The sequence below is a fragment of the Perognathus longimembris genome, chromosome 2 (genome assembly GCF_023159225.1).
Source record: "Perognathus longimembris pacificus isolate PPM17 chromosome 2, ASM2315922v1, whole genome shotgun sequence".
Lineage (NCBI taxonomy): Eukaryota > Metazoa > Chordata > Mammalia > Rodentia > Heteromyidae > Perognathus > Perognathus longimembris.
The window spans coordinates 11931433-11958422 of NC_063162.1; the positions used below are offsets into that span (position 1 = coordinate 11931433).

The 26990-nt window shown below is 34.2% G+C and overlaps 1 protein-coding gene across 1 annotated transcript in view; it reads right to left on the bottom strand.

Annotated features, from left to right (window-relative positions):
• The window catches only part of Atrnl1 (attractin like 1), a 427123-nt gene that overhangs the window by 174236 nt on the left and 225897 nt on the right, over positions 1-26990 (bottom strand). The window contains exon 27 of the mRNA XM_048338181.1: positions 20751-20858. Within this exon, the coding sequence (XP_048194138.1) occupies positions 20751-20858 (108 nt within the window). The remainder of the gene's footprint in view (positions 1-20750; positions 20859-26990) is intronic.

Consider the following 26990-nt stretch of genomic DNA (forward strand, 5'->3'; position numbering starts at 1 on the left):
GGACTGTCCTATCAGTGAGTCCCTAAGCTAGAACTTTTCATTAACACTAAAAAGGCACTAGAATTCCTGCATTCCATTAACCCATCTGTTCTAAGTACTTCCCAGTGGTGAGAATGCTGGACCCAAAGCCATATAAGGGCCAAGAAATAATTTGGTACACAACAGACAAGTATGCTTCTTGTTGGCATATGTGACCATATGCCTCTACTGATGATTTTTATATGGCTAGTAAATGATGTTATGATAGCCTAATGACCTGTGGGAGGGGAAAAAATCCTCCACCCCTGCCCTATCATGGAGGAGATCATTCAAATTCAAACAGACCTGCCAAAAAACAGCAGCAGGCTTTTAAAGAAGTCTTGCTACATCCAGAGGAAGAAAGCTTCCAGGCTTAACAAAATAGTTACTAATAGTTCTCAACATTGAAAGGAAGAAGGAAACTTAATTTTAAAATTGTCCTTTGTCCAAGTAACAAAGGTCCTCCTGCTGGAGCAGAGGCATGATAACTACTCACACTCCCCAGATCATGTGGAAGGTGTGTTATGTGGAATAGAAGACAAAAAAAATTTAATGAATAATGAATGCTGCCAATGGTCCTGGTATGATTTTAGATACTTTATGTATTTTAGTGCTGTTACTCTTCATGCCAACCCTTAGGTAGTCATTATATCATTAAGGTGATGTGCAGAGGAGTTAATGTTATATATATGTACAGTAGTGTGTGCATTTCTTGTCAAACTTGTCACCTCCTCCCTCATTTTCCTTCTATGTTCCCTCTTCGCCACCTCCCCCCCAAGTCGTACAGTTAGTTTACAACATATTGTCTTGTAAGTATCACTGTTGCGTTGGTTCACCTTTTACCCTTTCTCTCACCATTCTGATGTTCCCCTTCCCTTCCCTAATTCAGGCAAACATATATACAATATCTAAGGTAATAAAATCAAATACAATGACAAAAGGGGCAAAACCATAGGAAAGACAAACAAAAGAAAAAAATAATTTCACATAGTGTGTTAAAAATAACAATGATAAATTTCTTGTTTCCATATCTTGGAGTACATTTCCCTTAGCATCATCTTATATGATCATATGTACATAGTTATTGATCTATTTGTGGACATCTGCTAGGACTATCCTAGATATGTACTAATTATTACCAATGAGGGAAACCATGGAATCTATGTTTCTTTTGGTCTGGTTTACGTCACTTAATATGAGTTTTTCCAAATTTTTCCATTTCCTTAGGAATGGAACAATGCCATTCTTTCTGATAGAAGTATAGAATTTCATTGTGTGTACATACCACAATTTCTTGATCCATTCATCTACTGAGGGGCATCTGGGTTGATTCCATATTTTAGCTATGGTAAATAGTGCTGCAATGAACAAGTTTGTGCTGGTGGCTTTAGCATGGCCTTGTTGGTGATCCTTTGGGTAAATGCCCAGAAGTGGGGTTGCTGGGTCATAGGGGAATTCTATGCTTAACCTCTACACTGCTTTCCAGAGTGGTTGAACAACTTTACTAGCAGGCTTCCCTTTTGGCCACATCCCCGCCAGCATCTGATGTTAAATTTATTGATAATGGCCATGATTACTGGGGTGAGGTATAGTCTCAATATTGTTTTGATTTGCATTTCTTTTATGGGCAAGGAGGTCTAGTACTTCATGTGCCTCTTGGTCATTCTCATTTCCTCTTTAGGGAAGTCTCTTTTTAAGTCTTTAGCCCATTTATTAACGGGGGCAGTTGTTTCTTTGAGGACTTGTTTCGGAGGAACTTAATTTTTTGGGTTCTAAGTATATTTTAGATACAAGCCCCTTGCTTGTTTTATATAACCTGCTTTTAAATAAGGAAACAAAGTTTAAAAAACTAAATTAACTTACCAATCAAACATCATGCTATAGGGGAAGCTATGATTTATATCAACCCTATTTGCCTAAAAAGTTTATGCTAATATTTTCTTCAAAGTATTAGCACAAACACTCAAACAAAATAAACCCAAAACTCTGACAATGGGACCAATACAATAAACAGCAAGTGTGTTTTTACTGTCCCTTTTATTTGTCACCTCAAATCCTTTTGGATGATAGGCAAGTAATAAAGACAATCCTAATGCATACAAAAAAATACTGCTCTTCTAAATTGTTTGCACAAATGGAGAAATTAATTGCTGGAGACATTAAAGATACTTAACATTTAAAATTATGAATATTTTTGTGCATCTCATCAAGAGGTGCCCTGGGATCACCAGTATTGCAATCAGGTCCACAGCACTAACAAATGTATGCTTTAAGAGTTCGCTTGTCTCAGGCACAATCTATGCCTTCACTACCTCAAATTGTTCCACTAGTGGATGACAAAGGGTGCCGATAAACAGGCAGACTTACAGTGTAATTACTGTCTTCTTTATATGTGCTTTAATATTATTTGAGGCCAATTCCTAGTACTTCACATAATGTATTATTATAATAGGAGAAAAGTTTTTCTAATAAAACAAGCCTTTTGCTATCATTTTCAGCTTTCTTTTGATAATGTGAATTGATTTTTTTAAAAAGAGCTCCAACAGTTCAGTCTTTGAAATGTTACCTCAAATAGGTCAGAGTCTTACTTCCCTGATTGCCTTGTATAGCATGAAAGGCTGCTTGGGTTTTCTCAGGACTTTCTTCCTCCAGGGACCTCCCATGGATCATTTCTCTTAGTAGAAAAGAATCCATTGACTGAGCCTATCCTAAAGCTAACAAACTGAGCTTTCCATGGGGAAACAATAGCAAACTGAGTGCAGCTATTGACCAGTCTTTTGTAGTTAAAAATACAACACACTATACTTTGTCAGATTCACTCTTCAATTACTCTTCATTTTCATGCTTTTTTGGCAGTACTTACTACTTGATAACCTTTCAGACAAGTAGAATAAAATATACTTACTGGCTGCTGTCTTCTTTTTGTTTTTGCTGGGTTTCATCATACAAAGCACATACATACATGTATATATGTAGATATATTTCCTTTACCCATTGCTAATAAGAAGCTATTCCGACAGTATATTTAAAATATTTCTGAGCAGGTGGCTCATGCCTGTAATCCTAGCTACTAAGAAGGCTGAGATCTGAGCATCATGGTTCAAAGCCAATCCAGTCCAAAAAGGTCCCTAAGATTCTTATCTCCAATTAATCACCAGAAATCTGGACATGGCACTGTGGCTGAAAGTGCTAGAGTGCTAGCATTGAGTGAAAAAGCTCAGGGACAGTGCCCAAGGTCTTGAGTTCAAGCCTCATAATTGACCAAAAAAAATTCCTTGTTTCAAAGACAGGTATTTAAAACTCAATGGTTTATTACATGAAGATAACCAAACATATTTTCTCTCTGTGTAGGATAATACGATCACATGAAAAAGACAAGCCCTAATAAATGATATGATTATTTGTAAATCATTTTATTGAAGTATGTAAAAATCTAACATATTTTTAAGGGTGGTTACAACTAGAAGTCATTTTTGTTTAAAATCAGTACCAATAAAAATGTGAGAAATTGGGCTGGGAATATGGCCTAGTGGCAAGAGTGCTTGCCTCCTCCTATACATGAAGCCCTAGGTTCAATTCCTCGGCACCACGTGTATAGAAAAAGCCAGAAGGGTGCTGTGTCTCAAGCTGGCAGAGTGCTAGCCTTCAGCCAAAAGAAGCCAGGGATGGCGCTCAGGCCCTGAGTTCAAGCCCCAGGACTGGCAAAAAAAAAAAAAAGAAAAAATGTGAAACATTATTTTTCATTCATTCATTTCATTCCTTAAAAACAAAATATGTAATTGCAGGAAGAAAAATCTACAGGATGCTATTATTTGTAAGAGCAAAAAATAAAACAAACTTTTCTCATAAAATCAACAGTGGTTAAAAACAAACTTCAATAAATAAAAATCAAAAGCACAAATATATTTAGCACAAGTTGAATCTATTTTTCTTCTGTTGTTGTAAGAAACAAGGAACCGTGTTCTATAGGCAGGCTTGATTAAACAAATCAATGGAATGACTTTTATGGGATATATGAGTGAACATAACTATAGAAAACTATAATTATGTATGTATGCAGATTTTTGTTTCTAAATCTTAACCAGGTAAATATCATGTGTTTACAATTAGGAAGTGCTATCTCAAGTATTTATTGAATACAACATAAGATAAAACTTACCAGCTTGGGCTGGGAATATGGCCTAGTGGCAAAAGTGCTTGCCTCGTATACATGAAACCCTGGGTTCAATTCCCCAGCACCACATATATAAAAAACAGCCAGAAGTGGTGCTGTGGCTCAAGTGGCAGAGTGCTAGCCTTGAGCAAAAAGAAGCCAGAGACAGTGCTCAGGCCCTGAGTCCAAGGTCCAGGACTGGCAAAAAAAAAAAACAAAAACAAAAACAAAACTTACCAGCTTTACACTTTGGTTAAAAAAAATCATCAATTAGAATTTTACTAGGCTATAACTTAAATCTGGCTCTCATTTTTTGGCCATGAGAATGTTTGGAGGAGATATTTTACTTGTCACTAGTGGAATATGGGTGCTACCCATGTTGTGGCTACCAAGCTAGAAGGCACAGGCTAGAAATGATGCTAAACAAACTACAGAGAGCCACTCTCAAAGAATCTGCAGCCCACAATGTCAGTAGTGCCAACTTTCAGGAAGCCTAGTTTAAATATGAAGGTAAATCAACACATAAATTGTTTGTTTTTTTAAAATAAAATCCCAATTTCCTGAAGACATGCATGCCATCTTCATTTCTCAGACCTGTATTTACATAAACAATACAGGAGGATAAGCACTATTTTCAGAGTCCTGTGTATGAGCTCAGTTTATTCATCTAGGGGATGAAAATGAAGTTAACTTCCATATTATGGATGATATGGATGAATTGTACATTTAAAAACCATAACACTGAACAAATACACTATTGTTGAAACTAGTAAAGAGTAAAAATATTAAACCATAATTTATTCTGCTACATGTACTCCTTAGTAAGATACAAAAATGAGTCAATGTATTGTAATTTTTATGTAAAACTAGAACTGCAGTTTGATAGGGGTTATTGTACATACAGAGAAAACTTTATTATTGATAATATTCCATGAATAGTATCAACAATCATCTAAATTTTGTGTGAATTCATATGACCTAGGTTATTAACCCTACATCTAGATGGAAAAACTAGGCTGTGAGTAAACTAGCTCACCAAGTCTCTCACCAGTATTAGCTAAGAAAGCATATCTCCTAGGTTGATCCTTAGACTTTAACTGTTCTCATGACAATCAGTCTTCATGGAGAGCAAAGCAGTTCAATTTATCAGGGAATAGTTTGTTTTTGGAATTTCACTGGCAAAAAAAGTCACATTAAAAGGATGATCTCAATACATTTTGTTGAAAAGGTATCTTGGCTACCAATGAAGGTTCTCTATTGGTTAAGGACCCCTGGTGGAGTGTTATAAAGAATGTTCAGTTAGTTTAAAAGTTGTTAAACCCATGTCTTTGTGGAGAGCAGGAAATATTTCCCTTTTTCGTCCATTTCTCCCTACCTTAACCCTGTTATGCAAAAATAAATCTTAGTTTAAACTTTAAAAGAAAAAGCTGCTAAAACCCACTGTCTACAAGAGCCTAGAAATTCTTTTTTTCATAAAATAAAATACATTATTCTTTATTCTGAATGAATTTTTTAAATTTAATTTTATTGTCAAGGTGATTTACAGAGAGGTTACAGTTATATATGAAAGGCAGTGAGTATATTTCTTGTCAAAATTGTTACCTTCTCCCTCATTTTCTCCCACCTTCCTGCTTCTCTAGTTCCCCTCCCCCAAGTTGTACAGTTAGTTTACAATATATGGTCTTGTAAGTACTGCTGTTAGATTGGATTACCCTTTGTGCTTTGTCTCACCATTTTGATTCTTTTGGTATCAAGCATTATATAAAGATAAGCAAACAGTACAGTTTGCTGTATATACAAAATATATTGTTCTATTGTTTTTCAAATGTATTCACTTAATGATATAATTAAAGGCAATTGTAGAAGTCATGCTAATTTTATTCTAGCATTCAACAGTTATGTTTTTGCTCAGTATCTTCCAGTTTTCCTTTTAGTATCATTAATAAAATACAATGACTCCTGTCTGCTGTTTAAGCATCTCTGGAGGAGAAAACAAATTAGTTTTTATTTTTTATTTAACAATAAAATCTTGACTTTTAAGACTGTTAAATGACTGAATAATTATTCACAGTGTCACATAATTAAATGTTATTAAACCTCTTAAAATTTGTGAGTAAAATTAATTTAATGTCGTAAGATTTAGGAATAAAATTATTTTTAAGGCTCTAAGATGCAGGTGGGTTGTTTGATACACAGGCAAGTTGGAATTTATGAAATCTGTATAAACATTTCCTTACAGAGTGATATGTCAAATAATGTTTGTCTACCTTAAAGAAGTAATACCTACTCAAATTAATAATATAATCATAATTTTCAGAGGCTGGACACTTATGACAGTACAAAAATAATTATTAACATTGAATTGCATAAATGTATCATTTTCTTATATACTTATACAAAAATAAATATTCATCAAGTACTTGATGTCTTTAAGTGCATAGTATAATGTTAGTTCTATAGAGGCTTCTTAAAAAGTAGATATCGTGTAACTCACTATATAGCTTTTAGCTATGCAGATATATGCTTCCTTGGAAACGAAAGTGAATGTCTTCATGATGGCATTGTACATCAACAGTGATAGCCACATAGTAAATGTAACATCCAATTCTTAGGTATTTTTAATGTCTTTCCTGTTATCTTCATCTTCACCAGATTGTAAGTTTTTGTGCACAGTAGTGTTCAAGTGTTTTAAAAACCGCTTACCTTCTGTTCAACACACATAGGATTATAATAGGAACGCAGTAAATACTTAAATATGTGAATGAATGAATGAAATCAGAGTCTTTCTTATTCTCTTAGCTGGAAGTACTCTCAAATTTCTCTAAAATTCCATCACATCCTTCTTTGGATGTTTGGTATTTACCTTGGACTATACATGTTTATCACTAGGTTCACTTACTTGATTGTGAAGTAGCCCTACAAGGTTCTGAGTAAATATTTCTTAAAGAACTCTCTCAATTTTTAGAACTGATTCCTAAACTTAGAATATCTTCATAAATGCACTCATTTGTATTTATATTCATTTTCATACTAATTTTACTTTTTTCTATTTGTTTATTCCTGATTTCCCTGAGTCAAACATTACAGTTATAGTACATTTAAAGGGTTTCGGCCCAGTTCTGCAAAATAAACTACAGTTAGGGAGATCTACCTCCTACCATACTCTCTTTATGAAGTTCTTTTTCTAGCCCCATAAATAATCACTACACCCCGCCCCCGCCAAGGAAGGTGTCATGGTTCATATCTGTGATCCTAGTTAACTCGGGAGGCTGAGAACTGAGGCACACAGTTTAAAGCCAGCTTGAGCAGGAAGGCCTGTGAAATACTTATCTCCAATTAATCACACACACACACACACACACACACACACACACACACACAAAAGAAGTGGAATTGTAGCTCAAGTGATAGAGAACTAGCCTTGAGCACAAAAGCTCAGAGGCAGCACTCAGGCCCTGAGTTCAAGGCTCAGACTAGAACAACAAAACACACACACACACACACACACACACACACCAAACAGTTTTAGTTCAACATTCATGTGTTTTGAAATAAACTTGTGTATAATTCCATCGTAAAACATGGAAACATTTCCTTTTCTTTGGTGTTATTAGAGATTGAACTCTAAGCCTAATGCTTCAAAGAAAAATGCAGACTTTCCTGCCTTGGTTATGACCAGGTCAGCTTGAATTGTGATTTAACTACTTGTTCTTCTCTGTATCTGAGATGGAGTTTCCCAATTATCCATGTGCTGGAATAACAGGTGTGTACCACCTTTTCCAGCTGGATGGAATCTTTCAAACTTTTATGCTTAGGCTGGTCTCAAACAACAATCCTACAATTTCTACCTCCCAAGTAGCTAGAATTATAAATATGAGAAACATTTCTTTTTACAGCTGCATGATACTGCCTAATATTATACTCCATTCTATTAATACCTCCTGACAGATATCTGGGCTGTCCCCAGTCTTTTCAACTATTACAAATAAAGCTTATAAAGCAAATAAATAGCCTTATGCTTATCTTTTTATATTTTGAGCATCACAAAGATGGGCTTGTGGAATCTCAGGTTAAATATCTATGTAAATAGGGTAAAATTCTACAAAGGAGCATTTTATATTCCCAACGTTATACAAAAGTGTCTGTTTCCTCACAGGTTTCCCTTTAAATTGGCTATCTATTGCTATAGTAACAAATGAGAAAAAAAATAGAGAATAACACAAATTCATTATCTTACCATTCTGAAAATAAGAGTCTAAAATGAGCCCCCAATGAGGCAAATTTAAGGTGTTGGTAGGGCTTTGCTCTTTCCAGAGGATCTAAGAAAAAAACTCTGTTTCTATTTTGATTTCTGGAAACTGCATGATTTTTGTTTCGCAGTCTCTTCCATCCTCAAAGCCAACAATCATATCACTCTGCTTTCACCATTACATCCGTCTTATCCTCTTTACACAGTATATTTTGTGATTTTATCCAAGTAATCCTGATAGTCTTTTAATCACAATTTTAAAGCCTCTATTCCATCCTAGCTCTAGGTTGTGATATCTTTGAGGGCCACCTTTCTGCTTATCATACACTAGTTGTCTTAGTTGTTTTTCAATCTCATTTAATTTTAGTTAACATTTGTAGTAAGAGTGAATTTGAATTACCTTTCTGTTTTTAGGAGTTTTTCATCATATCTTTCCCTGTGAATTGTCTGTTTACATTTCCTGCCCAATTTTATAGTGTTATACATGTTTTTTGTGTCCATGACACAAATTAAAATTAAAACTTTTGCTTGTTTTTTGCCAGCCCTGGGACTTGAACTCGGGGCCTGAGCACTGTCTCTGGCTTCTTTTTGCTCAAGGCTAGCACTCTGCAACTTGAGCAACAGCACCACCCCTGGCTTCTTTCTATATATGTGGTGCTGAGGAATGGAACCCAGGGCTTCATGTATGTGAGGCAAGCACTCTACCACTAGGCCATATCCACAACCCCTAAAATTAAAATTTTTATCATGGGGCTGGGGATATAGCCTAGTGGCAAGAGTGCCTGCCTCGGATACGCGAGGCCCTAGGTTCGATTCCCCAGCACCACATATACAGAAAACGGCCAGAAGCGGCGCTGTAGCTCAAGTGGCAGAGTGCTAGCCTTGAGCCGGAAGAAGCCAGGGACAGTGCTCAGGCCCTGAGTCCAAGGCCCAGGACTGGCAAAAAAAAAAAGAAAAAAAGAAAAGAAAAATGAAAAAAATTTTATCATGACTTTCACTTTTTGTCCAACATTTTGAATCATGGAAACATTTATTTTTTAATTTAGGCAATTTCACTAATCTTTCCCTTACCCCTTCTGCATTTTTAATCAGTTATGAAACTTGACAGCTCTGAGATTAATTCACCTTTGTCTTTTTCTAGAAACATAATAGTTCCTATGCTTTCATTTTGGATCTTTATAATTTCTTTTTATTATATCTGGAACAAATTATTTTTGCTTTTCTACATAGTTTTCATCTATCCCAATATCTCAAAATGAGCTCATCTTTTTTTTTTTACTACTGAATGAAGTGTAAATATCTTTGATGTACTAAATTTGTGAAAATCAGGTGAGTTTTCTAGATTTTTAAGCCTGCCTCACTTTAGGTATTTCTCCTAAACTATAATAATCTTTTTATTATATTACAATTATGTAGATTTGACAAGTAATTGATCACAACCTATCAATTAAAATCAATCACTGAAATTTAAGTATTTTAATCATCTTTCATACATCTTTCACCACTAGAATTTGAGGTATCTAAGTATTATTTCCTTTTATTTCCCTAGAGTAGAGAAGTATTCCTTGCACATTAAAAAAATCAATAAATCAATGATAAAAACATATAAATGAAAATGGCTGGCAGTAAGACTGTAAAATACTTTGTTTAGATGGTAATGGTGAGTTTGACAACTAAATGTAGAAAACAGATTGAATAAGAACTCCAACTGGTAAACAAAGAAGGTATTTGTTTCTTATGCATTTTATAAATAAGATACTTGAAGCTCAGAAATGATTAGGTTACTTTATTAAAGGTTATATAAATTAAAAATAGAACTGCAATTAGATTAGCTGTTCTATGTACAAATTTAATATTCTATGTAGAAGAAGAAAAATGACAGTGGTTTGTTAGCTCTAATTTACAATTTCTCTTTAGACACTTTCTCTTAAATTCCAAACTAACTTTTATCTGAGAAACGTACACACTACTAAGATCTAAATTTGACTGATAATGTGATGAATCAGTTATTCCCCACAAAAGAATGCATAAGAACTGGAAGAGTATTTGTAAAAGATCAGTTTTAAACATTATTCTGAAAGTAATATTACTACCATTTTTTGCAAGGTACTGGTAGCTTATGTCTGTAATCCAAGCTACTCAGGAGGTTGAGATCTGAGGATTGTGGTTTTAAGACATACTGGGGCAGAAAAGTCTGTGAGGCTAATATCTCCAATAAACCACTCTGAGAAATCCCGAAGTAGCTCAAGTGGTAGAGTGCTAGCCTTCAGCACAAAGAAGCTCAAGGATAGCACTCAGGCCCTGGGTTCAAGTCCTAGAACCAGCAAAGAAAAATAATTTTATATACATACATATGTATGTATGTGCATATAAATATTTTGCCCATTTTTATAATAAATTATAAAGACTATATAAATCTGTCTAGTTAGACACTAGTGTAAGGCTCTGTAGAGAAGACACCAGGAAACGGTAATATTGTGCTTCTAATTACAACTAATAAGACAAAACTGAATAAACAAGAAGAAAAATAATTAGTGGTAATGAGTTTTTCCCTAATTGCAATTCTTGATTTATTGTTTTTATGTAAACAAAGGAGCCCAAAAGAAAAATAATAAAGGGATATAAAAGTATTATAACAAGACAGTTAAAATCTCCTATTTTTTACATTTAAGAAGCTGAAGATAGGGTATAGCTCAACTGGTAGAGTGCCAGTCTGGCAAGCTTGAGACCCAAACTTCAATCCTCAGAACTGCAGAACAAAAAAAAAAAAATGGAAGACTTGATAGTAAAATTTAGTCTTTTAGATAATGTATTAAATAACAAATGTAAGGTCATCAGTTTACATTTTGAGCTCTGTAGTTCATCTTGATTTACTGTGATATTTGTAAATTAAATCAATTCCATTGTGATTATGTTAAAATTATAATATACTAATAAAAGCTTTATACGTTTTATTGCTACGCTTAAGGATCTATAATGTAAATGTATATTACATCAGCTAAAATATATTTGCATTTCATAAATGAACATTCTAATTCTAGGTGGAATTCTCATTTCCAGAATTAAAGTTCCTAAGGGAGAGAAGAAAATTGCTGCTTGTAGAAACTAAACATAATGCTTTTTAATCGATTGGCTCCCTTACAAGACATCAGCCATGCTCTCTTTGGTGATAGATTAAGTAAATATGAGAGTAGACAGCACAAACATTATTGGTATTATATAGCATATTGCACTAAAGACTGAAATTGGTCATGCTTATAGCAAGCAGTATGGATGAAAAACGCTTTTTGAGAAATTTATTTATAAAGAACTCAAAGGATAATGTTTATATTAATCATATAGTGAATATACAGTGATATAAAGGGTGAATTAAAACCAAAATGGTCTTCAAATTTTCCAGAGGCAGAAAAACAATCTAAGACCATCAGAAATATCCCAAATGAAAAACACCTGCATTTGACAATGAAAGAGAAAAATCCAAGTGAACAAGAAGAGACTATAATCTCTAATAATTTATAACAGAGAAGCAAAAAGATGTAGTTGATCCATGACATTAGTTGCATGAATTATAGATTAGATATACAGAATAGCCTTTTAGCCTTCCTTAATTGTATTAAAACTTCAGGACAGGTAAAAGTGCTCAACATTGCTGGCTGCCCTGGTGGGGTGGGGTGGGGTGGAATTTCGCAGTTATACCAAACCCAGGAAAGCAATAATAATAGCATGTTGTATTTAATTACAGACACCACAAAAGGGCAAGTATACTAGTATATATGCTACTATATGGTATAAACACTATAGAAATGCTCCATGTTTATAAGCTACAAAGAATAGATAGCTGTTGCTATGTTGTTGTTTTTCTGTTTGATAAAGTGTGTATGATGAAACCTAATCCCCAGTGTGTTGATACTAAGAGGTGAAGTGTTTAAGTGGTAATCAGTTATAAGGACCAAGTCCTAATATTAGTACCCTTATATTAAGATAACAGAGGTAGCTTGCTGCCCCTCCCACCATGTGAGGACACCGCAAACGGCCCCTTACCAGACATTCAATCTCCCAGTGTCTTGATCATGAACTTCCCAGGCTCCAGCAAGGCAAGAGGTAAATTTCTATTGTTTATAAGTCTCTTAGTTTATGGTATTAAAAAAATAGTATCTGGAATGAACTAGACGCCCAGTGATAGTCATTTTCTCCTCTGATCTTCCTGACCCCACAAATGAATTAGTTCTCACTCTGCCTACTCTAAAGTAAAAAACAAGGGCATGTCTAATACAACCACAAGGTATAGTACATCATATTTATTTTATGGTGCATCATATTTTTTGCATCTGAATAAGTCAAATAATTTGAATATATTCCCTCTATCACATTTGAGTTGCTGATCCAGTTTTCCCACCTGGAATATAGGTCAATACCTTTACTTCCCTTTTCTTCTAAACAAAGATGTGACTGACAGCAAATGAGAAAACACACTTTTAAATATTTGGAAGAATGAAGCATTATAGAAATCAAAACTATTCTAGCTGCAAATGGGGTGATAACAAGATAATTGTTGTAGTGCTAGTGAGGGAGAATGAATGGAAATGAATTTGAACTCAAAGCGGTTATCAGTATAGGTGATATAACACGACAGGGAAAGGCTGCAGGCTGCGTTTTGTTTTCTTCCCTATGATCCTCATCAAAGTGAATGCCAAGTCCTACAGCTCATTAAGGCTGTCATGTTTTTCACAGTCTCATCTGCCTTATAATTGAAATTCTTATTTTAACACCATTATCTCAATGCTATTGCTAGCTATGGAATGTCTTGTGAAGAGTGCAATGTTAAATTTAATTTGGCCTTACATCTTGGGTAATGGATACTGTCTGAAATATAATAAACTACATATACCCATATGTGGACTGAAATGTGTTAAGGTTACTTCCCCAATTACTCCAGTTTATTATGAGTGACCCCTAACATGGTTATAATTTCTTACATCAGATTAGTCTCAGAAATTCTTCATGGTCTTTTTCCATACAATAGCACAAATCAGAATTCCTAATGATGTGAAGATTCTTTTTCTTTTATGTTTTTATTCTTAATTAAAACAAGTTATGCACTGAATTGAACTTCCCAGTGAGAAAAATTAGATCAGTATTGTAATAAGGATTAAGAAAGTACTCCTACAATTATAGTCAATGTGTAATTTAAAAACATATAATACAATAGATTAAAAAAATCAAATGGCTTATATTGTTAACTTAAGTGGCAACTTCCATTAAGCAAAAACTGCAGTTGTTATAATTTAATGGCTATACAGTGCTATTAAAGAAACTATATCCACAGTATGCTAATAAAGTAAAACAATTTCACTTAATGAGCTTTTATTTTCATTCAGGTATTATGATTTCCCATTGCATACTGAATAAGTGCCTGGGATGAGTGCACATTGTAAGAACATCATGTATAAAAAGGTCAAACCAAGATACTACTAAAACCTGAGAGATTAATATTAGAAATTAATTGTTAAATCTAAACATTGTAAAAAAATTGTTTTCAATCATAAATGATGTCAAGAACTCAGATTCAATTAAAAATTTTTGACACCTGGGATTGCATCAGAATAATCACTGATGAGGGTAAGGAGAAGAGATGATGGAGATGAAATAAGATTGGGCATGGATCAACAATTTGTAGAACCTGAGTGTCTCTATTTCTACGTATGCTCAATTTCTTGTCACAAAAGGTAAAATTTAATCTTTGGCATTAATATTTTATTTCTTATTCAATGAAATTATTTCACTGAGGATGGCCTTACAGGCACCTGGAAAAATAGAACTATTTATTTTATGAAGCTGTTTTTCAAAATTACAATTTTGTACTTATTACATAAGGACATAAAAGATGTTCCCTACTGCTATTTTTCCTGCAAACGTCCAAACATGAAAAGCTGGTGCACAGGGAAGTGGGAAGTGGTGAGGCCCTTGGGTGGAGGAGCCTCTCAACAGGTCTGTAGGTTACTGGGGACATGTTCTTGAAAAGATATTTGTTTGTGGGCTCTTGGTAGTTCTTGAGTAAGTGCTTGAATTATCACAAAAGAATAGGTTATAAAAGGAGCAAGTCGGTACTCTCCCACTCCGTTTTCTCTGTTCCTGTAAGTGATGTTCGTACTTGCTCTCATACCCAAATCTGTGAGCTAAATAAATGTTTTCTCTTTAAAAATTAGCTGCTTGAGCATTTTGTTATAGTAATGCAAAGCTGATTAATATATCTCCAATATCTGTTTTAGAGTATCCCTCAGTTAATGTCTCTATATATATGCCAATGGCAAAATTAAAATTTGAAGATATATATTGCTACATAGTACATGGGGTAGTCAGGTACTCAAGTCGGAAAGTAATTAATATCTCCATATAATAAAAAAACAACAAATGTACCAACACAGGCCTATTAGAATGACAGAAAAATAAAAGCTAAAGATATAAGAATGTAAAGTTATTAGAAATATCATATATGGGGCTGGGAATATGGCCTAGTGGCAAGAGTGCTTGCCTTGTATACATGAAGCCCTGGGTTCGATTTCCCAGCACCACATATATAGAAAACGGCCAGAAGTGGCGCTGTGGCTCAAGTGGCAGAGTGCTTGCCTTGAGCAAAAAGAAGCCAGGGACAGTGCTCAGGCCCTGAGTCCAAGGCCCAGGACTGGTTAAAAAAAGAAAAAAGAAATATCATATATGCTGGTGAGAGGAATACAAATGGTATCCAGTTTAAAAAATTGTTAAACTTACTTTGTGACCTAGATTTCCTAGACAGGATTTGACTCAAAGGAAATAAAAATGTATTTCCTTAGAGAAAACAATTTGCAAATATTAACAATAGCTTTATTTACAATAGCTCCAGATTGAAAATAATATAAATTTTCATTTCTCTATCATTGGATAATTTAACTGAGGTGCATCTACATAACAAAATAAATACAGTAATAGAATTAACTACTGATACTTGCAGTTAAGTACACATTCACTTACACTTACTTTTCTCCTAGAATGCATACATACAACATACTATATAAACCATAAAAAAACTTTAGTCTCTTCACTTACAATCAGCATCTTCTCTTTAATATTTTGGCTTTTTTTATTTTGTAATTTTTTTTCAAATGTGAATTCAAGTTTCATAAGAAAACTACAAAAAGTGAGTGATTAGAACACAAACTTCTCTAATTGGGAATAATGGACAAATGTAGAAAAATGAGGCAGTCCTCACTACTAATTTGATACTCAAGAGCAACACTCACATTTCACATTTCTATATTAATTTTGCATCCTCAGTGCATTGTGGGTAGAGATACACAGTTAACGTTAAATTTGAGAGGAAATAATGAATTAACTAATGAATTTCACCTCTATTCCACACTGTCAACCAGAGATACTGGCCTTTACCATCCTTCACTTTCTACCTCCAGAAATTGGAAAGGTTCTCATATTAGTATCTCTCAGTTGTTCATTAGCTTCATTCTCTATTCTTACTGAATGTCATCATCTAACTTTAAATCTCACTGTATGATTTCCTTACTTCTGGATATACTTTGAATGTTGTAAGACAAAGAAACTCTACTAAATTTCATGCTACCTAGAATATCTTGGATTTTCAATACTGAGCAGTATCATTTTTTGTCTTAATACAATGGTTCTTATTCATTTATCTCTTATTCAATATTTTTAGTTCTTCAGATTTCAAAAATTAAAGTGTACCACACATACAAGTGCAGAAATATTCGGTTCTTTGAAGCAAAGAAGTGACTGAGTTTGCAATCTAGAACAAAAGTCTAAAGTTCCCCCAAGCCTTGGATTCCCCGACAGCAAGAAGGACAAGAAGAAATCTGTTGTAGTTAGGCACTGGTGGCTGAGGATCATGGTTCAAAGCTAGCCCAGGTAGAAAAGTCCCCCGTGAGACTCTAATCTCCAATTAACTACTGAAAAAACAGACATAGTACTGTGATTCAAAGTGGTAGAGTACTATTCTTGAGCAAAAGAGCTCATGGATAGTGCCCAAGCCCTGAGTTCAAACCCCATGACTGACAAAAACAAAAACACTGTCGTAAAGCTCAAATAAAATTTAGACAGAGTAGGTAAATAAATGTTGGACAAACAGAATTTTAATCTTGATTTGAACATTTTGAATTGTTGCCATGAGCTACGAAGATCAATTTCAAGCTCTTTATCTTGGTATGTGCAGCCTCATTTAGAATGATCTAGACTTTTCTCTCTTGAGTGCACGTTCCACATTTAAGCACTCATTTTCTGGCATATACACCAAGGGTCATCTATGTTTTCCAAAATTGGACTGTAGGTAAATTAAGTACAGTGGGTTTCAAGATAACACAGCATCCAAAGAGTGGACAATATGCATAACATTTTTGTCTCCTAAAGCAATATTGGAAACATTGCTTTCTGGTCTATTCTTCATTTCTAAACTAGCAAATGTCCCTTGTCTTAGTTTCTTTTTTTCAGGGAACTGTACAAAGACATCCCATATCATACCAAGTCTCAATCCAGAAGACAGATTGAACCTTTTAAAAGCAAAGTCAGGATACTTTTTTCCCCCAAATCTTCACTCCTAACTAAATAGCAGCATCATTTCTGTAGTAACCCGGGGCTTGATGTCTTTTGCCTATTGTTCCCTTTCCATGTCCTTGCTGTTCCATAGTCTTACCACAAAAGTTCACCTTAGGGCCTCTGTTATGGCTATTCCATTGGTCTGTAATACACTTTCCTGTGTTGTTGCCTTGTCAACTTCACTTCATGCAAGATTTGCTCATTTCCCCCTTTATCCTATATAACATACTGCATTCTCAACCTCTCAAAGTAGACCCAACTTCTTCAAACTTTATCCTGATTTTTGTTTCACAACTACATTTAACACCTCCCCACACATGAACTTATTTTTTCCCTTACAATACAAACTGCAAGTTTTCAGGGATCTTTATTATGTCACCCAATAATTCTCAAGGTTCTGATACACAGAAAGCATCCCATAAAAATATGTCAAACAACTACCATAAATTCTTTTGCTAGTGTTTAAAAGAAATTACAAATATATTCTGTGGCCTTTATGACTGCTACAAAAATAATTTTTCCAAAATAAATTTAAAATCATTGAATAAATTGTGGTTTGGGATAAGTTTGCATTCTAAATTAATTTATTGAAAATTTAATAATTTTTTAAATTTATCACTATAATATAGGAAAACATAACAAGACTTAGTAATGGATAGTTTAGAGCAGTTTTCTTTATTTTCTTAAAAGGGTGTGTGCAATAAAGGTTCAGTAAAGATTCAGCATATTTAAGGAATGCATTTGCATCACAGAATATGACATAGATTTATGAAAGTGAATTCATTTCTCATTGCGCCTTGCATTTGTGTCCTGACTGTGCAGATGTGAAACTCAAAAATGACAAAAAAGAATTAAAGTTAATTGAAAGAAAAAACCTAATCATGCTGAACACAGTAGGTCACACCTGTAATACTAGAAAGGAGAACTATAGTTTGAGTCCAGTCTGGCAAAAAAAAGTGCAAGACTTTATCTGAAAAGTAAAGCCAGATGTGCTGGAGGCATGGCTGAAGTTGTAGATTGAGCTAGGAATTTCAAGGCCCTAAGTTCAAAACCTCACTATCGTTACAAAAAAAAAAAAAAAGAATCCTTTAACTTAACCACATTTTTGTATAGAGTAGTACCCAATTAATCCAATAGTCTTATGCTGAAGCTAAACTCTCAATTTTAAGCAAAACTGAGTAGAAGAATCTCAGAATTAATCTGATTATTAGACTGACAGAACACTTCTGCTGTAACTTCAAAATAGGCTTAGGTTTCACAATTTTCAGGTAAGTAAAATTAATAAACTACATTATATTAAATAATACATAAAAAGGGGATGTAGGGCACATTTCAATGTTCTGCAGAAATGGATAATAAATCTTACATATATGTATATACATGTGTGCATATGCATATGAATGGGGCAGCCAGATAGCTTCCAATTAGTAGTAATTACTACAAGATGCTTAGCAAAGCAGAAATAAAATATAACTATAAACATTCTACTTTTACTTCTATTATTTTCTAAAGGATGTCAAAGCAAGAAATTAGCACTTAGCTACTCCGATATACTTTGATGTCTAATTTTAACAGGAAGAAGTAAACAACCAATTAAATTCTAAAAATATCCAGAGAATAATAATGTCTTCAACTTGAATTCATTAAAGTTATTCTAAGGTGTCAATTCACTTGAGATCATTGGACATATACGGCCATAGGGATCTTTAAGTATCAGAAATCATAATTACTTGCTAACATGGAAGAAATTTGGTATTGAATTAAGAATTCTGAGTATGAAGTACAAAGGTGCTCAACTCACTACCTCTTGAGACCCAGTGAGGAATCTCATAGCCATATATGAAGATGGCCGAACAACTCTATAAGCATTCACTTCTGCCCACCTCAATTGCTGACTAGGCAAGCACATTTATTTATGTGCATATCTTCTATTACTTAGGAACAAATCTGAATGCGCACACACACACACACACACACACACACATACACATATCCATCTATCCCTGCAAAACTTAAGAACACAGAATTAAGAGTAATATTAAGATTGTAGCAAGAAAACGGAGATATATGCAAAAGATAAAAAACATCAAAGTGACAAGAGACATAAAAGAACATAGTAGGACTTTTAAAACTTTGAAGAGAATTTTAAATTCGAATTTTCATATACATTTCTATTGGTATTACATGTAAAAAGTGAGTAAAATATGTTGGCAAGCATTCTATTTCTTGAGAAGAATGCCAAATATAATTGTCCTGGAAAAAAATCTCTTAGATAATTTATTCTAGTGAAATAAATTATGAATAAATAAATTGTGAGCATAAACTACAAATAAAAAGTAAAAGATGTTCATTGAACATCTTGAACACTGTCATGAAGCAACTGGAAATTGTAATGGGACCTATGGATGTTACCTACATTCATTTTTGATGTTATGTTTTCTTTCCTTGTTCTATGTGTGGATTACTTGCTTTCATTTTTCCAGTATTTGATTTTCAGCAATATTTGAAAACATTTTAAACAGATGGAGAGAAGAGAGAATTTGCACTCAAATAGTCTAGATTTTCTGTGTGTTAAAGGTTTTGCACTAATGTTATTTGAAACAAGGGGCCAAAATGCAGCATTTGCTGTACTGTCATTTAATCATCATCTCTTTTCTAATTTCTCCCCAAGTAGCTGAAAATACACACATAAATTTCCTAATGTTCTAAGCTTCCATGGCAACATGTAAGCTAGAGTAGTAAAAAGTCAGACACATAAATGGTAAACACACACACACACATACACACACACACACACACACACGTATTCCCTCTAAAATCTGGTCCTTTGCACATTACCCACCAGGTACATTTTTTTAAATAACCAGAAATGTAATGAAATCATTTGTACCTAGGGTTAGGGAGGAGTCTATTTTTATACTCCTTGCTTCTCCTTGAAGAAAAGCAAGATCTGAAAATAACAACATATAATTAGTCCAATTAAGTACTTTAACGAGGGAATAAAATATTTCAATTGCAGAGTCTCTGAATTTTCTTACCTAAACATTGTACCATAAATAAAATTACAAACATATGATTAAATGAGAATGCCTCAAAATCCTTTGATTAATTATTAATCAAAATCTGTGAATTTTTCCTCTTTGGGGTTATTATTTTCAGAGGCCATTTCAGGCATTGTTTCAGGATTTGAATACCACATTTATTTGCACATAAGGATTTCTGATTCACTGTATCCTATTTCTGTACTTGTAACAAAGGAGTATGATAACACATACTCCAAAAATAAAATTATGCACTCTATATTATACTTCTCAACACTCAAAAGCAAAACTACATAGCTAAAATGCAGCTCATTTCCACCTACTTTGTAGTAAACTTAATTAAGAAAGATAGGTATGATTGTTAACAAGGGGACACATGGGACTAAATACAGGTGCTTTTTTTCTCATCATAACTATCTCTGAAATTTCTTCAGCTCCTATCTGTCAAGCAAAGGCTGCTAGGTGAGCAGTTTGTCACTCTTGCTTCTGCTAATAGATTCTCCAGTGGCTTTTGTTGCAGCTCATGTCATACCATTAAAACTATGTGCCACAAAAGTGGCATAACATATGTAGCAGGATCTTGTCAACTCTAGATAATCAGACTGTGTGTGGTTTCATAAGCAGATGCAGATTAGAACAGCAATATAAATATGCAAATCACAGTGGTCCCTTTCAGCACCACTGTTCCTACCTCTAATGGCCCTCGCAGAAAGGCTGTTTGTTCAGCTCCTACTTCCAGTGCTACATCAACAGAAGCAAAGGGACGGCTGGCCATCTGCTGTCGTTCTCGAAGCAGTTGCTGGAGGGGGTTAAAAATGATCCGTTTAAAATAGGCTTTAAAACCTACCAAACTTAACACTTTCTAGTTTCATTTTTAAACAATTTGACACTGAAAATCTGGGAATCATTTCATACTCATATCAATACTTAGAGAGCTAAAGTAGAAGATTACTTTCTCCCTATGGTCTGATTTATATTTCCACAAAGGTATTAAACATACAGTACCTACAAATAACTTCCCTGACCTCCATCCCACAGATCTAATAAAATGTATTCAGAAGCACATTGAAAACTCAGGTGAGAAGTGCTACTTAAATAAAAAGTGCTATTACCAGGATGGCTATGCCAAGTTTTCCCACTCAAAATAACTCATGCTTTTGTCTTAGGTGAAAAAAGTACAGTGCCAATGTTTAAGAAATGGTAATGAAAAGTTGTCGAAATGCACTACTAGAGATTAAAGGCACATATATATCTGCCAAGACTAAGTTGTGTAAGTCATCAAGAGCTCCTGTCAGTTGTTCCTTTTGGAATTCTTACTGGGAGGGTTCAAACTTTATTGAAAGTCACTGTGTTCATTATTGAAAATTAGGAGTGATTAGTGCTAATTAGTGATTGGTGATTGTTGAACTTTTGAACCAGAACTTCTAAAGCACACCTATTTACTTCTCTTTTCTTGAGACTATTCTGGGTTTTGCCACGCTGAAACCAATAAATTGACAAGTCCAGACCAACTATCAAGCTAATTTATATTTCTGTCTCTCCTTGTAATTATAATATTCATTAGGTCATGATAAGAAAAAATTGATGGCCAGCACTAGATATTACAAATCTTGCCCCTCTCATTCTTAGATAATAAAATTATTATTAAATATTAAAAGAGGATGGGTGATGCAATTTAATACTCTTTCAAATGAGAAGAAAATAGTATTTCTGAAAAAGGCAAAATCCTTCAACACAATGAATGGCTCCATTATTTATAAAGATTTTGAAATATTCACTAGCATTAACTTACAACATTAATGATCTTTGAATGTAAATGCTACAAAACTGTGATGCAATCGATCAAAAATTCACTTGTAGATTATAAAGGAACAGAGGAAATACACATTTGTGTTTATGAAATAAAGTATATATAGTTGTTGTTGGTGGGGTGGTACTGGGGCTTGAACTCTGGCCTGGACACTGTCCCTGAGTCCCTGAGCTTGTCAGCTCAAGACTGGCGCTCTACTGCTTGAGCTACAGCCACTTGATCTACAGCTCCACTTCTGGTTTTCTGGTGGTTAACTGGAGATAAGAGTCTCACAGATTTTTCCTTCCAGGCTTGCTTTGAACTGCCATTCTCAGATCACAGCCTCTTGAGTAGCTAGGATTACAGGCACAAGCCACCAGTGCCCATCTTAATCCATAATTTATACTTGTTAGAAAGAGAACATCCACCTGACAATGTGGGATAAAAGTTGTGCAAGTCTTAATGAGTAATAATTTAGTTCTGTATGCTATATTTTACCAAAACTAGTAGGTTCATAGTAAGATATAAATTCAAAGCAAAAAGTAAAGTGGTCTAAATTACTAAATTATTCATGTCAATATAAATTCAAATTTTTATTATTAAAAATACAGCTGTTATCAAATAGAATCTGGCTTTCACTAATGATCTGAAAAGATTAGCTGGACAAAATGTAAACAGGCTTGTATTTCAAATGTCAAACAATACTGAGGATAGAAGGCAAAGTGCTCTTTATCTTTGGTACCAATCTACATTCACCAATACATTCACATATTCCTCCAGGCAACAATGTATAAGCTATCTTTCCCAGAGCAGTACAAGATAATTGTAAATTCAAGTTTCTGTTCAAGAATAATTTTTTCTAAGATTTGCAATAATAAATTTCTCCATTTATATTATTTGTCCTCTACTTACAAATGGCATCCTATAGTGATTAACAAATGAATACCTTCTGTTTCCTCATTTGACTATTTCTGTACCACCAAAAATAGAAGGCCTACAAAATACAAACACTGAGTATGACTTACTACAGGTTGTGAGGCAAATTGCTAAATATTCCAAATTTATTGGCAAATATTGTCCTCCCTAAAAGAAAACATATTACTTGAAACACACAATAATCATATACAGAATAATCAGTGACCCATAGTTTTGTTAAACTTTTAAAAGCTTATTTGTAGCGTGGAAAACTTAGGGTTTCCTGCTTACTAGTCAAGTGTTCTACTACTTAGTCACACTTCCTATGTTTCTTTGAACTGGTTGATAGATTTTTGCTTTCTGCCTGTCTGTGAGTGGACTGTGATCCTTCTATTTTGTATTTCCTGGGATGATAGGCAATTCATGCCCAGCTTCTATAACTGAGATGCTGTCTTGCAAACTTGTTTTTTGCCCAGGCTAGTATAGTAATAAAATGGTGATCCCCTTGATCTCACCTTCACACACAGCAAGTATGACAGGAGTGCTCTCTACACTCAACTAACTACCGGTTGAGATGTGGCAAACTTTTGCCTGGGTAGAAAGGAACTGTAGTCCTCCTGATCTCAGCCTCTTTTTTTTTTTTTTTTTGGCCAGTCCTGGGGCTTGGACTCAGGGCCTGAGCACTGTCCCTGGCTTCTTTTTGCTCAAGGCTAGCACTCTGCCACTTGAGCCACAGCGCCACTTCTGGCCGTTTTCTGTATATGTGGTGCTGGGGAATCGAACCCAGGGCCTCATGTATACGAGGCAAGCACTCTTACCACTAGGCCATTATCCCCAGCCCCTGATCTCAGCCTCTTGAGTAGTTAGAATCACAAGCATGCGCAATCTTGCTCTGTTTGCAAAAGTATTGTTCTATGATGTTAGTGTTTTCTGAATTTTGTTTTCTATCACTTAGTTTTAGGACTGAGTCTCTACTAGGGTACTTTCTGCAATAAAGAAAGCACACTGTTCGTACTCAGACCTTAGCACTATCATTCATAAAATAAGACTTAGCTAAAATAATAACTAGGGCATAAAATAGGGTATCAGAATATGTACATATAGGGAATTCAACAAATGAATTCATCCTGACCGCACAGCGGGAACTAGTTAGGGAATGCTTGCATGCATAGATGACTTTCTTTTGTGGAATGCACACAAATGTTCTTACTTAAAATTAAAGCACACAACAAAAAACACTAAACATCAACTAAAGAGAAAATGTCTTTTTTCTGAAACATTTTTTCTTAGGTGTGATGGCTCTAAAGAAATATGACAGAAAACATTTCAAGGGCTGGGGATATGGCCTAGTGGCAAGAGTGCTAGCCTCGTATACATGAAGCCCTGGGTCCGATTCCCCAGCACCACATATACAGAAAATGGCCAGAAGTGGCACTGTGGCTCAAGTGGCAGAGTGCTAGCCTTGAGCAAAAGGAAGCCAGGGACAGTGCTAAGCTCCTGAGTCCAAGGCCCAGGACTGGCCAAAAAAAAAAAAAAAAGAAGAAGAAAGAAAGAAAACATTTCAATTATTTTCATTGCTGATTTCTGGCCCTTGATTCTACCTGCAACAATAGTGTTCCTTCTTGCCAGTTGATATCTGACTGCATTGCTTCCTAAATTTTGCCAGAACAAAAGGTAATGACAATAACATGCTTCACCTTAAATTTTGTCAAAACAGTATAATTACTGACCTGCAAAACAGTAAGACTTTGGAGTGAGAAGAACCAGTATTTGAATACTCAGTGTCTTTATTTCTTACTTGTTTGACTTTACTAAAATTTAGATTTTTCTAAATCTTATTTTGTTCCCCTGCATAAAGTGGTGGTGATGACAATATCTACACCTACACTGGCACCTCCATAGACCTGTTTTGAAGTCTAGCTATGCTGCTTATTAGCTATTGGACCAAAACCAAATTACTCAGACCTTTCTAACGCTCTACTTTCTCTCTATAAAATGATAATGGTAGTATTATCTCAGGTCACATGGTGAGTACTAAAGAGATGATGTACTAAGCTCAGCATAAAGTTTGGCACATTGTAAGAGCTCAATAACTGTTTATTGGTACAATTATTATGTTGAATTTCAAATACTAATTTCATCTTTGAAGATAGCACACTAATTATCACTGGCCCAGTTTCTTCAACACTGGTGACACATTTTGCTCTGCTAGTCTCTCTTTTACCAAATGTTGCAAATTTATTAGACAGTTGGAAAACATCACTATTGTGGTAGAATGAATTTAGATTTGGAACTGTTTTCTGCCATTTGTGACCAAAAAGAAAAGAATAAAAACACAACCTGAAAACTAGGAGAAAATACATAGTACTCAAAAAGTAATTTATTGTCTTATTTTGCAAATAACAAAGTCTTAACACTTGTACATCTATAAGAAGCCGTTTAGCAGATAGATACATTCATTTTATAACAAATCTGCTACTGCTAATTGCTCTGCAAAACAATAAAAGCAAGAGGACAAGTTTATCACAAATAGATCATAATCCTGCTGCTATACATGGTTTGAAGAAACTGTAAAAATTAAAGAGGTGTTCTTATCTGTCGTCCAAAATAACTGCTTCACTATCAAAGTTTCTTATAAAATACATCATGGAATTAAAAATAAGATGAAAATACACACTTTAATTTGAAAACTCAGTATATTTATCGATTCTTATACATACATATATCCACATATCCACATAATATATTATATACATATTCTAATATATAGTATAATATGCATTCAAATATATAGTATATATATGTATAAATATGATTTTTCCACTTACTACTGCTACTTCAAATATTGTATGATTTTTCAAGTTAAAAGGCATAACGCATCTGAAAAATTAAAGTACTATTTATCAAAACATGTTTTGGGGGATGGGCAAAGGAGAGGGCACAGGAAATGAGAGAGGAAGGGTAAGTAATGCACTCATCATATTCAAAGTACATTATGTAAAAAATGAATGATGTAACTGGGAGAGGGGAAATGAAGTAAAACAAAGGAGGGATGACACTGAACAAGAAGCACTGTAGTCATAATCTGACTTAAGGAATTGCAAACCCTTTGTACAACTACTTATTAATGACAATAAAACATAATAATAAAAAATTCATATTATGACAACTCCATACAGTACAATTCTACTATATATACATGTATACACATGCATATATATACATACATATAATTCTTTCACTTAATACTACTACTTACTGAGTAATTTTCTAAGTTCTTCTTATACATCTTTCCAAATACTGAAACTGTGTAGTAAATTTTAGGATAATAATCCTAAAAAGTACCCATCACACAAAACAAAATGGCAGGCCACTTTGCCCTCAGGTCTCCTCATAGCTACATTGTTGTGTTATGTTTAAACTCCTCATGCATCCTCCTCCTTTACCTTGAAATGTCCTTCTAACTCTAATGGAAATACTTCTCTTACGATCTAATTATTATATTAGTTGATACTACTTTTTTATATATCATTTTTTCTTTCAATTTTTAGTGTTGCTGGGAATCAAACCCATGGCCTTGTACATGCCAAGGGATGCTCTATCACTGAGCCCTACCTCCTTGTTCTTAAAATATTTTTGTTAAAAATCTATTTTTAGTTGTTTGGCATTACTCATAGCATTTAGTATTCCATATAGCATTTGGTCAATATCAATTGAATGCCTGAATAAATCAAGGCACAAAAATTTTCTTCATATGAATGGGGTAAAGAAAAGCTGAGATAAAATTGGTTTTAATTATGAACAAACTTTAAAACATATGACATATACTTTGGTCCTATAGAATTTATAGCTGACCCTCCTGAGTAGGTAGACAATTACATTTTTGGAATGAGAGCAGCTTTGTATAACTGTATTTCAAATCAACATTAAGTTCCATGTTGCTCTTCATCTCCCTTATTGAATACTATAATGAGTATGGAAAAAGCTGCCATTAAAAGTCATCATAATGACTACATGAATTCTGATGGCTCACTTTTGCAATCCTAGCTCTTAGGTGACTGACTAACACAAGATCACAGTTTGAAGCTGGTCCATCTCCAAACTAAAATTCACACAGAGAAAGGTAAAATACAGAGTAAATAATGTCACTCACTAGATAACAGCAGTCATTAAAGTGGTACAACTAAACTGTGTTTTCACAGATTTTTAAACCTGGAAGGGATCTCA